At 48.8% G+C, this 13,115-nt stretch overlaps 1 protein-coding gene across 1 annotated transcript; it reads left to right on the forward strand.

Annotated features, from left to right (window-relative positions):
• Positions 1-8,287: 8,287 nt before the first annotated feature.
• Positions 8,288-10,136, forward strand: LOC112110447 (P2Y purinoceptor 1-like). Its single transcript, XM_024205444.2, has 2 exons — positions 8,288-8,334; positions 8,852-10,136. Exon 2 carries the CDS (start codon positions 8,876-8,878, stop codon positions 9,956-9,958), a length of 1,083 nt encoding a protein of 360 aa, XP_024061212.2. The 5' UTR covers positions 8,288-8,334; positions 8,852-8,875; the 3' UTR covers positions 9,959-10,136.
• Positions 10,137-13,115: the final 2,979 nt, after the last annotated feature.

Below are 13,115 nucleotides of genomic sequence, written 5' to 3' on the forward strand. Positions count from 1 at the left end.
TACAGTCAGAGAAACAAAGTATCTAGAAGCCAGGCTTATGACCTGACTGTCTACACCCTGTAATAACAACCATACCCCTCTCTCACTCAGCTTCCTTTTCCTGTTTATATAGGCCAGCCCCCAGGGTGGGGCAGGGTGCTCCTTGATTGCACCCATGCAATGTTGGCTGTAAGCTTCAGACCATTCCTTAAAGAGGTAGCACACCCTGCTACAGTTTGGCAGTACTTGGAATGGGCTGGCACTGACATGCTCCCTTTATACCCCACAGAGTTTGATAACTCATGGACCCGCTGGATTGCCAGTAAAGGGGGTCCATATGAATTTTAAAAAAGTGGGGAAACATGGACTGGCATATGTAGAGTGATGGTAGAAACCCTGGCTCTAAAAAATAATAATACAAGTAAAAAAGCAAGAATTCTGCAACTAATGTCTATGGCAGTGAGATGGCTTAAACAGCACGCCACCATACTGGCCGGACAGGTAATGGAAAAAACAGGGGAAGTAGAAGAGGCAACCCGGGCAGTCGAGCACTGGAAAGCCCAAGCTCTTTTAGCAGGGCAACAGGCAGTCCAGACTCACGATATGCTGGAGCAAATAAAGCAGGAAAATAAAAAATTGGAGACAGCTGTGGAAAACTTGCAGAAGCAAAAGGTGCCGTCCCCGGGTGTTCAACGGACTTCGAGTGCTGTTACAGTGCCTGAAGTGTGGGGACAGAAATGGAAACATGGGATAATTGGAAAGGATGCTGCAATGGGGACATGTGGAATGACCCAGTTGAACCATCCTCTCGTGACCCATGGGCAGGGGCTACAGCACCGCAACTGCCACCTTATGATGCAAACCAGGTTCTGGGTAAACCCTCCTCAAAACCTAGATCAATTCCAGTTAAAACAGGAGGAATGGGGGAAAATGGGAGAGAAAGCCCTATCGAAGACCCTGCCCCTAACACTCCAGGTATACCCCACTTTACCCTTGATGCTACCCCACACACGGATGGCCCCCCTGCATTGAAGTTATGGGATGCAGTGGAAACTGCAACGAAAAAATTAACTGATTGTTTAAGGGAGCCATGGCCCCGCAGTAATTATGCAGAAAGGGAAAGGAATCAGGCATCCAAAAGTACATATACCCCTCACGCACCTCGCGTGAGCAGCTTAACAGCCAGGCTTGACGCTTTAAAGATTAATGAAGTAACTGCGCTAGCTGGAGCTGTCGGACCCCCCCCCTTCTGAAAATTTTAATGAGTTTATGGCATGGCTCCATAAAGGCTCGCAGTTATTAAAGGCAGTAGGAATTGACATGTTACAGGAACCAATTTTGGTACAAACACTTTTGGGACCCCTGAACTGTCATACCCTTGGTTTTGATGACGATGTGGCGCAAATGCTTAAACGTGTGGCTCAGAAGCATTTTAAGTTATCCAGTGAGTTAGCTGCCCTTAAAGGAATTGCAAGAATGCCAGGGGACGCTCAGGCCAAGCTGGCTGACAGAATTCAAACATATACTAGATTAACAGCGGGCTTTACTAACCTGGAGGATTTGAAGCAACTTGTTCTGGAGGCGCTGCCTTCTGGTGTGTTAGAATGGATGAATGCTTGGTGCGAGAATGGAGGCAAAGAGGTACCTTGGGATGAATGGATTGCAAAAGTGGAGACTGCAGTTAAACAGAAAGAAGGAACTCCTGTCAATGAGCTGCGAACTCAGTTAGGACAGTGGAAAACAGAGGGTCCTGGATACTCTCCCGGTGGCCGTGGCCGGGGTTGGAGAGGTCGTGGAATGAACAGGGATAGAGGCGTTAATAGAGAGAGTGAATGGGTATCGCCTGGAGTTCTGAAGCAGGAAAACTTAAACCTTAAAGGGGAGATTGAGAGGCTGCAGGCACAGCTGCAGGCATGTATGATTGGTAAGGAGTCTCAACAGGAGAAAGATAAGACAGTGACAAAGGTAGCTAGGGCGACTGTCTTGGCGTCTGGATTGAATGACCCAATCGCTACTGATACAGTAGCATAGGACAGCCCCCTCTGCAACTCGGAATGCATTTTTCAGCAACCCATGACAATTGATGTCTGGGGGCGCCCCCACTTAAGCATCCGAGTCGGGGATGGGCTTGTAGATTTTCTACTGGACATGGGGGCTGGCATTCCCATAGTAAAAGATGACTTTGACGTATATCCAGTTGGGGATTCTGTGCAGATCCAGGGTATATCAGAAACTAACCAAACATATAATGTTAAAACCCTCCCTCTCCAGTTTGGTGTACATACCATTCAAGAGAAGTGCGCTATTGCAGAGAGAGAAAATCTAATTGGGGCAGAAACTATCAAACGATTGGGATTAATCCTAGATTTTCCAAATATGTGTATCAGACAAACTCTCACTGTAACGGAAGGCACAAATGATATTAACCTGATCCCCATGGGACTGGCTACACAGACGGTAAAAGCAATAAAGCCTAAACGGCCACCCCCCACGCCAAAAGGCTGGGAAGGCTGGTGGACTGAGATTCAAACCATCTGGGCAGCGGACTCCCTAGATACGGGGAAAATGCAGACTTCTGTTACACTGGAGCGAGACATACCCCCATTCATAAAACAATACCCGATATCCCAGGAAGCAAAGGAATCTTTAAGGCAAGTGATAACAGAATTGGAAAAACGAAACTTAATTAGAAGGTGTTCAGCGCCTAATGCGGCACCAATTTGGCCAGTTAAAAAACCTGATGGAACATAGAGGTTAACTATTGACTATCGGGGGCTAAACAGAACTGCCAAATGGGGAGCACCAGTAGTGGCGGCTTACCCAGAATTGTTGGAGGTAGTAACCCCTGACATGAAGTGGTTCTCAGTACTTGATTTGGCAAATGGCTTTTGGAGTTTACCTTTAGACCCAGAGTCTCAATACAGAAAATCTTTTGTATTCCAAGGTATGCAATACTGCTGGAATGTTTTGCCAATGGGGTACTGTGACGCACCCACAATCTTCCATACTGTAGTGAGAAATATGCTGGAGAAAGAGGGGTTGTTACAAACGGGAAGAATAGTTCAGTATGTAGATGACATTTTAATAGTCAGTAAAACAGAGCAGGAACACAAAGTGTTAATGCGGCAGTTGCTGACTAGCTGCCAAGCCTACGGCTTAAAGCTTAACCCCTCTAAGTCCCAGATTAGACAGCGAGAAGTGCAGTATCTTGGAATTCGGCTCAGTACTGGGGGAAGATCTGTGGATAAGGAAAGGGCGAAGTGTATTTTTAACCTCCCTATGCTGGTAGATACAAAATCTTTGCAGTCTTTTTTGGGGCTCACTAATTTTGCAGAGAATTTATGGTTGGGTATGCAGAGAAGGCAGGTCCCCTGTATGAGGTACTTAAAAGACCACAGTGGACCTGGACAGAGGAGGCAACAAATACATGGGAAAGTCTGAAAAAGGGGTTAATGGAGGCACCTACCTTGGCCGCCCCTAACAATGAATTCCCCTTTGGATTGTACCCTAGTGTTAAGAATTTCTGTATTGTTAGTATGCTTACACAGGATACTGGTGTTGGGGAAAGACCCGTTGCGTATTATAGCAGGACGTTAACAGGTCCAGAAAGCAAACTGGGAAGTTGTGAGCAGACTGCTCTTGCTGCTTACTGGACGCTACAAAAAGCCCAGGCAATTGTTGGAGCAAGGAAGGTGATTGTAAAAAGTCACCATGCACTGGGGAAACTACTCAGTCAGGAAAATCTGGCTAAAGGACATGTGAGAGTTGATACAGCCATTCAATAGGTCTTTGCTCTCATGTCCAAGAATGTTCAATTAGTCCCACTAAAAGAACCGGAAATATCTATATGGGGATTGACTATAAATGGTCAAGAACATGTTTGCGAACCCCAACGGGAATCTAAGGCACACCCTGTATTTAAAGCAGCCCCAATTGACCAGGTGATTGGAAAAACCATTTGGTTTGTGGACGGTAGTTCGTATTATACTGAAGGAAAACGAGTCACTGGCTTTCCAGGGATTTGTTTAACTGGGAACATGCAAGGTGGTGAGTCGTTCCAGTATCAATTGGCCAAAGGAGGAACACAGGCTGCAGAAGTGTCAGCGGTCTTGGATAGGATGAAGGACAAGCAATCCGAGTTTATAATAGGAACTAATTCTGATTATGTTTACAAGGGCACCACTATTTACCTCCCATGGTGGAATAGTATAGGTTTTACGGGAACCGATGGATCAGGCCTTAAACACAAAATCCTATGGCAGCAGATAGAAAGATTGGCGAAGCAGTATAAAAAGATCCGGATGGTTAAAATAAAAGCCCTTAAAAGAAAGGGTCCTTTACAGTGGGGAAATGAACAAGCAGATAAATTGGCTAAGGAGGCAGCCCTCACTGGCATACTATGGGAGCCGATGCCCGTGGCAGTAACCACCCGCGCACAGGCAAAGCAGGAACAGGAAAGTGAGGAAAACAACAAAAAGAGCTTCAGTTTTTACAGGAACTGCAGGCAAAAGATAACTCAATACAGCAATGGATAATAGAATGCCCCTCACCGTGGCAGGGGGTTCAGCTGAAAAAAAAATGGAGGCCTGCTCCTGGCTAAACCAGACGACGAATGGGTCCTGGTAATCCCTCAGCAGATGCAGTACCTCCTTTTAGGATGGATACATGGTTCACTTGTGGGGGGGGGGAGGCACCCAAAACAGGAAGAGGCACTGGAAAAGCTTAGAAAACTGGGGTGGTGATCTGGAATGAAAGAGGATTTAAATCTGCATATTCATGGCTGTTTGACATGTGCTAAGCAGGACCCTGCTAGAAGGAAAAGACGAGGAGAGTTAATGCATCAAGCATTAAAGGGACCCCTCCAACGCTTATAGGCGGACTTTGTAGGGCCCTTGCCTATCACCCCTATAAAAAATAGATTCTTGTTTGTAATTGTGGATAGCTTTAGTAAGTGGGTGGAAGCATTTCCGACCAGAAAAGAGAATAGCTGGGCTGCAGCAAAAGTATTAATAACGGAAATTTTTCCACGATGGGGACTTCCACATAGTATGGATTCTGATAATGGCCCCGCTTTTATCGGACAGGTATACCGAAGTATGGGTAACTGGGCCGGTATTCCCCTACCGTTACACATCCCCTACCACCCTCAAGCAGGGGGACAGGTGGAAAGGATGAATAAATCTCTAAAAATTGAACTGTCTAAAGTATGTAATGAACTGGGAACAAATTGGGACATGGTACTCCCATGGGTTCTAATGAGGATCCGAGGCCGCCCAAACCGCGTGACAGGATTCAGTCCCTATGAAATACTGTTTGGAAGACCTATGCCTGGTTGGGAAAACTTGTTGTACCCTCCAGATTGGGAAACAATTACAGCACTGGCAACTACCACCTGGATGAACAGCTTTAAATATTGGTTGGGCTCAGTTCAAGGAGCAGCTGCTGCACAGCAGGCTGCAGAACAGCAAAAAATGAATCAGGCTCTTGATGAACATAGTGATATCAAACAATGGAAAATCGGAGACCAGGTGATGGCTAAAATTGAACCAGTTCCCAAGAAAAAATTTCCAAAGGGAGAATGGTTCGGGCCTTGGCCCATTTTAGATAAATTAGGGCCCTCTCTGTACTTGGTTAACATAAACAAACAGCCTCTATGGAAGCATGCCATGCAATTGAAGGAATATAAGGGTTAAACATGCATGTTACATGTCTGTGCTTGCTTTACAGAAAAACACACAGGATAAGTGAATAAGGTAAGCACCATGGAAACCTTCCAATTAAATAATGGAAGTTTTACAAGCTTTAATCTTAGAGCTCCATTTGCACCCTGCTTAGTATTGTATGTTGCTTGTATGTCAATTAAAACGATTTGAAGTGTCCAGACCTTACCCTGTCAGACAAATGAGTGCAAAAGGACAATTTACTTGGGGTATTGGTAATATGATCACCATCTGGTGGAATGACAAGGACACTTACCTGGGTGGTTTTCTTGGTATGCTGCCGTCTTTGTCCAAGGAGGCTTCTATTTGAATAGAATACTACCAAGGTTTAATGACCCTTCATTTCTAGCTCATTGTTAGTATTGTGTCACTACGCTTTGGATTTTTCACACCTAGATGGAGGTAAAAAGACAGCAGAGAGGCAGGAAAGTCTAACAATCAAAATGGAGTTTGCAGTGTGATAAAGATACATGCAGAGAGTTCATATCCCAAACTGGGATTCATAAATTGGACACAGATTCCCCAAAACATCAGGTGGTGTTTCTGTGATACCCAATGAAGCTGCTTCTTCAGGGAGGATGCTGTGAGATGTGGCATGACCACTACCAGTGTGTTCTGCTGGGCTCTGAAGCCCTGTCTGTTTTTCACTATTTCCTTCCTCTGCCCTTCATTTGGTAACTAACTTGGATTTTCTGAGATCCCTTCTCCCTATCCTACCAATGTGTAACTCCTCACCAAGGACTCTGCTTCTACTCAAGTTTCTGACCTCTCCTTTCTTGTTCCCAGATGGATCATCCTGGTAAATGTTTCTGGAACTCTGGTCTTGTCTATGGTACAGAAATTACTCATTGATGACAATGGGTGTTCAGCTCTGGCCGGCTGGCCGGCCTGCCTCTCTCACGCTTTCATTTTTATACTGCTACCCATCACCCTAGTATTTCAGCACCTTCCAAAAAACATAAGAACGGCCGTACCGGGTCAGACCAAAGGTCCATCTAGCCCAGTATCCTGTCTACCGACAGTGGCCAATACCAGGTACCCCAGAGGGAGTGAACCTAACAGGCAATGATCAAGTGAGCTCTCTCCTGCTATCCATCTCCACCCTCTGACAAACAGAGGCTAGGGACACCATTCCTTACCCATGTAAAATCATTAGTGATAGTGAAGTCCCTAGTGGACTATATGTAGTTTCTGGCACTTCTCCCTTTCTGGGGTCAAGAACTGTTGGGGTAGGATGATCTTTTGTCTTCTCTCCCCCCCCCCCCCCCCCGGTCAGTGCTCCAGAAAGCTTTAAACATTTCTGGGCTATGTCACGCTATGATAGTGCAGTCTTGGCATTGCTTTGAGACAAGGGCACTTGAGATTGAATACCGGGAAACCTTCCCTGATGGGGAAATCTTACTGGCTGGTGGCATAGACTACCAGGTGACGTGGTGACTCAAGTCATTTAAAACTGGACTGGACAAAACAATGGGAAATAGACTGTAGGGAACAACCCTGCCCTGGCCCATAGAGGGGACGGACTGGTTGGGACCTAATGAGGCATCTCCATCTCAAACGTCTCTGGTTGTATGAGATGCTGATATGAAGGTCTAATTTAGAATAACCCATTGGTCAGACTCCAATTCCTGCCCCCTCAGTGCTGCCAGGTGAGCGTTCGCACCTGAAATAGCTTCATGCTGTGTAGCTCCCTGGTGCTCTGATCAAAAATATCTCAGTGGGGAGGAGGCGGGGGCTGGCACTGAATAACAGAGACAATTTATATTCAGCTACTGTGAGCTCCCTCTGCCTCCTTGAATTCTTAATTCAAACCCCAAAATGAACTGGAGCAGCTTGGCATCCCCCAAACCCATCCCATGCTGGGTGATCCTTGGGTGCAGTGGTTGCAGTGGGCAGCATTTAGCGGGCTATGACCCACCCCACCGCAAGCAGCATAGCTCAGCTGGAGACTGCAGCCTGCATGTCACTAGTATGGATCATTTTTGGTGCCAATCATTGCCATGAACAGAGCCGGCACTAGCCAGAAGCAGACTAAGCAATTGTTTAGGGCCCTAAGCAGCTCGCTTTTTTAGTATGGGGGAGGGCAAAATATTTCTCCTTAGGACCCCCAATGGGCTAGCACCGCCTCTGGCAAGAGTCAGAGTGAGAGACGAGCCGGACTCGGGGGGTGGAAGGAAATGGGGGGGGGGGGGGGGGGGGGGGGCTGTCTGTGCAGCTTGCAAAGCTCTTTGGGCTGGGAGGGGGGCGCAGCAGCTCCACTCCTGCCCCGGCTAACGGGGGGTCCCTCCTGGATTACCCCGTCTGCCAGTCTCCGGTGCAGCGCCCCTATCTGCCAGTGCCGCTTTGGCGACGTCTGTCCTGGGCTGCTCCCACTCCCGAGTCCCAGGTCCCCCCGTGCAGCACCGACCCCTCTCCCCGGCCTCCCCACGCGGCGCCCCGTCCCCGCCCTCCTCTCCCCGGGTCACCTCCCCACGCCGGCTACCCGTTCCCACTGCGGGCCCCACCCCGCCTCTCCCCGGCCCGCTCCGCTCCGCCTGCGCTCAGCCGCCGGCACGGCGGAGCCGCGCGGCAGCTTCGGACTGAGTCACCCCGGATCGACACGCGGCGGTGGCCGAGTCTCTGCGCCTGAGGCTGGGTAAAATCTGCGGGGAGCCGAGCGGATATCGGGGGGAGCCGCGCAGAGGCCGGGGGATCCCCCCGGGGACCCGGAGTTTCCCCCTTAGGGTAGGGACTGAGGTAGCCGCTCCTGCCCTTCCCCGAAGAAGGGTTCTGGGGAGTCCCCTCGTCCCCCCTCAGGGACCTGGCATCCCCAGCTCCCCCTCCCCCATAGGGTTCTGGGGAGCCCCACCTGCCCTGCCCCCCTTAAGGACCTGGCATCCCCACCTCCCCCATAGGGTTCTGGGGAGCCCCCCTGGCCCCCCTCATGGCCCTGGCATCCTCACCTCACCCTTCCCCTATAGGGTTCTGGGGATCCCTCCTACAGCCCCAATTGCAAGAGGATATTTTCCTGCATCCCTCTTAAGGACTCAAGGATTCCCTTCTGCACCACCCTTAAGACGTGGGAGATTCCCCCTTGCACTGACCCCTCATGCATCTTCCCTAAGGACTCACTTGTTCCCTTGCTGCGACAACCCCCCATCTGCTTCCCCTAGAACCTTCCGCAGTAAACGGCACCCATGAAGGTGGAGGAAGTCGTCTTGGTTTCTGACACCACCAACTTCAACTTCAGCACCGCCACCACTATCCTGTGCCCGGTTAACCGGATTTTCACCCATCGCTTCCTGCCGGCCGTGTACCTCATCGTGTCCCTGCTGGGGCTGCTGGGGAATGGGCTGGGCCTGTGGAATCTCTGTGCCAGGTCCCGGAGGAACAGCTGGAACACCCTCAGCGTGCTGATGTGCAACCTAGGGGTGGCAGACCTACTCTATGTGATCACGTTGCCCTTTCTGGTGACCTACTATCTCCAGGGGGGCGTGTGGCTCTTTGGGAAAGGCTGCTGCAGGCTGACACGGGCCCTCTTCCACCTCAATCTCTATGCCAGCATTGGCTTCCTGACCTGCATCAGCATCCACCGCTACCTGGGCATCGTGTACCCACTGAAGATGCTGGGTAGGTGCCAGACCCTGGGCCCCCCCTTCTTCATCAGTGCCTTGGTCTGGGCATGGGTCATCATCCAGGTGGGTCCTGATTTTGGCTTCAGCAAAACGGATAGCACTGGTACACAGTGTCATGATACAACAGGACATGAGAACCTGGGCACCTATCGGCCCTACGTCCTGGCTGTAACTATGACTGGCTTTGTCATCCCCTTCCTCATAATCATTGGCTGCTACTGCCATGTGGTGGTGGTCCTCTGGAGGAATGAAAATGTGGACCCAAACCTCAAGAGAAGGAGCATCAAACTGGTAGTGTTAGTGATGGTCCTGTTCTCTGTCTGCTTCCTCCCATATCACATCTTCAGGAACCTTAACTTGCTGTCCCGAAGCTGGCAACTCCAGGGGTCCTGCACCCAGACTTCAAAAAACATCTATGTCTCCTATCAGGTGACCCGGGGCCTGGCCAGCTTCAACAGTGCCCTGAACCCTCTGCTGTACCTAATGACCAGTGAGGACTGCGTGTCACGTATGAGGACCATCAGTCAAAGGGCTGGCCAGTTTCTGGGGTCTCTCGGGGAGAGGAGAACCCAGCGCCAATCAGATCAGAAGAAAACGAGCATCATTCTCTGTGAAGAATTTGAAGAGGCATGTGATGAACTCTGAATTGGTTGGTTAAAAAAAGAAGAGCATAGTCTGACTAGGTATATGGCAACTTACTTGTGTGTGGTGCCCCATTCCCTGCCCCTCCAGCTGTCTGTTTTGCCTTTTTAGAGTGCAAGTACATTGGGGCCTGGACTGAGCCTCCCTCTCTGTTTGTGCAGCAGCTAGCCCAATGTGGGAGTTACTAAAAACTATTACTAAAAAAGTGGGTACCAGCATTATAGGGCCTGGGCCCAGGGCCGGCTCCAGGCACCAGCCGAGCAAGCTGGTGCTTGGGGCGGCAGCTTGTAGCAGGCGGCATTCCCCCCAATCCTAGGGCGGCACGGCCTCTTTTTTGTTGTTGTTGTTTGTTGTTGTTGTTCCGCTCCGGCCGCCCTGTAGCGGGCAGCGGCATGGAGGACGAGAGCGCCCTGCAGCAAGCCCGGCAGGGCAGCCCGCGTCCTTCCCTCCCCGCCGACCGGAGTGGTGCGGAGCCCTCCCGGCAGGCGGCGTGGCGGGAGGGGCCGCGTGGCAGCGCCCCGCTGAAGCCCTGGCCGCCCCCCTTCTCTCTCTCCCCCCGCTCCCTCCCCCTCCCCCCGCTAGCCGGGGCACATCTGCAGGGCAGGGAGTCCCCTTGCACCCTGGCTCCGGCCGCGCCGCAGGATTTTTTTGCTTTGCTGTTCTGGCCGCCGCGGGTTTTTTTTTTTTGCTTGGGGCGGGCAGAAAGCCAGAGCCGGCCCTGCCTGGGACAACCTGCCAAGCCCAGTTTTGTACTATATAAAAATGATGTGTGTGTGTGTATATATCTGTATATATTCTGCTGATCCTGAAATATTTGTCAGTTTCTCCCCAAAACAGAGGGTAAAACATTGTTACCTTTTATACTGGCCCATCAAGCTAACAACTCCCCCATGCATTTAAGAACGCAGGTATCCCTGCTGCAAGAACATGTGCCCTACGTCCCACCACTCTACTCAGCCGATGTGCTTCATCCTGTGAGCAGGCAGGGATTTGAAATACATTCGCTCCCTTCACCTAGGAAAGGGCATATTACTACTTACTTACCTACCTCAGAGGGGTGTCGTGAGGACTGACTGTGGCTTGTAAAGGGTTTTGAGGATGAAAAGGTCTATAGAAGCTCTGAGCAGTACAGTTATATCTCTTATTAAGTAATACGACAGCTCCTGGGTTAGTTGGTGATGGCTATATGGGTGGCAGCATGCCCCAGGCTCAGTCACAGTAGGTTATATATCTTACTGGGCAGACATGCCTTAGGTCTTCTCCGTCTCTCCTCCAAGATTGTGCAGCTGCTGACAGCAAACTTGCCCTTTAAAGTTTCAGGAGGCTGGTGCTCTATTAGGATAATGACTGCAGAATTCTGAACGATGCCTGGAATGATGCAGAAGCTGATTACAGTGGGGAATTTTTCACAATCTGTAGGCATATGATTGCATTTTACAATTACTATCGTGCACCGGTCCTACACCTAAATTTTCAAAAAAGTAGGTATTCAATTGCATGCCTAATTTGAGTGTGCATGTGATGTGATTGCATTCATCGTCATAGTCATTATACATGAAAACGATCCATTATGTGAGCAAGTGGTAATTTGCAATAGCAATTGCCACACTAGCACGTTCAATCATGGTAACTGCATACAGAATTTTTCTGGAAATTTTGGCCCTAAAATATTTGAAAATGTGGAAGAGATTAAAAAAATAAAGTAGACAAAGAAATGTGCATGCAAAATAAGCACACAGTTACATGCCCAATCTGTGTGCACAATCTTAATAACTGTATGTTTGTAAACTAGTCACACATTTTGTTGGTACTGTCACATGCTTAAACTTGATGAAGACCTGTCCCAATATTGCATTAAATAGATGGGCATTAAATGTAACATGCCGATGATGCTGATATTTAGGAAGAGAAGACTTAAGCCCACTGCAGTACAATGCAAGCAGGAAAAAGCCAAAGAGCTGATAGCAAAAATCGTATTTTCATTGTCTCCAAAGTGGATAGATTGTTATTGCTGGCAGCAGGTGTCCTCTGCATAGTGCAGAAGCTATAGCCACAAACTGGTATTTTACCTTCTTCTCCTCTCTGTCTTTTCCAGTTCAGATGGCTTGAATATTTCAGCAATTGTTAGAACATTAAAGGACATTCAGCAGTAGGTTTTTTCAATTCTGAAGAGAGCTTTAAACAATAAGAATGATCCAGATTTGTGCAGCTGCCGAAGTGAGAGAAACTTTGCTATTTGGAAAAATGCCTGATATTTATCACATTCAGCTGCTGTAGAGTTCAGATCCTCCTTTGATATACACCAAAGAAACCATGGCTAGTTTACATACTGAGTTAATATATCATGTTAAAGAGCAAATAAATACTTAGTGCTTCCAGTGATGAGTTGTTTGGTTTCTTTAAAACTTACAAGAACACAAGCCAGATGGCCTGAGGGATAGAGTTGGAAGCCTGCCTTGCCATGACACAGGAGAAGTGACAGGTTTTGGCTCTGGGATTGGCATTGAATGCAGGAGCTGCTGCTTACCCAGCTACCTGGCAAGATCAAGAGTGGCAAGACTCCAGCCATTGAGAGGGGGAGCAATGATACTCTTGCTGGTGGATGGACTAGAGGCACGATCCCACAAGATGCTTAGCACTCTGTCCCTTATCCAGCAAAGCATTTAAGCGTATGCTATATTTTAAGATGATAAGTAGTCCCATTGAAGGCAAAAGTCATATTAGATCATCCTGATTTGTGAGCCTTGGATGACCTAATACGTCTTTTCCACCTCTAATGTCAATGAAGTGGGAAGGCCCAGGGGATCGCAGGACCTGCCCTGGACTAGCCTTTTGTCAGCTTGCAGAGTCCTCAGAGGGGCATATCTTCATGGCACTACACTGTTTCCCTCTAATGCTGATTTCACAGAATAAGTACCCACAGTGCCCTGGCCTGTGAGAGCTCTCAGTCGGCATAACTCTCCAGCACAGGTTTCAGATCCTAGATTCAAAGGCAATCCAGTTGGAAGGGATCCACTGGGTCAACTTGTCCTACCACTTGTCAGCCAAACAGGTCCCAGTGCTATCCTTTCCATCTCAGCTTGCAGATGCACTTCAGAATAATGCTTGTTTTCTGTACAGCCGTGTCACCCCCCAACCACACTCTTGTTTAAAAAAAAAA

This window comes from Terrapene carolina, unplaced genomic scaffold, assembly GCF_002925995.2.
Source record: "Terrapene carolina triunguis isolate 2854851 unplaced genomic scaffold, T_m_triunguis-2.0 Scaffold233, whole genome shotgun sequence".
NCBI lineage: Eukaryota > Metazoa > Chordata > Testudines > Emydidae > Terrapene > Terrapene triunguis.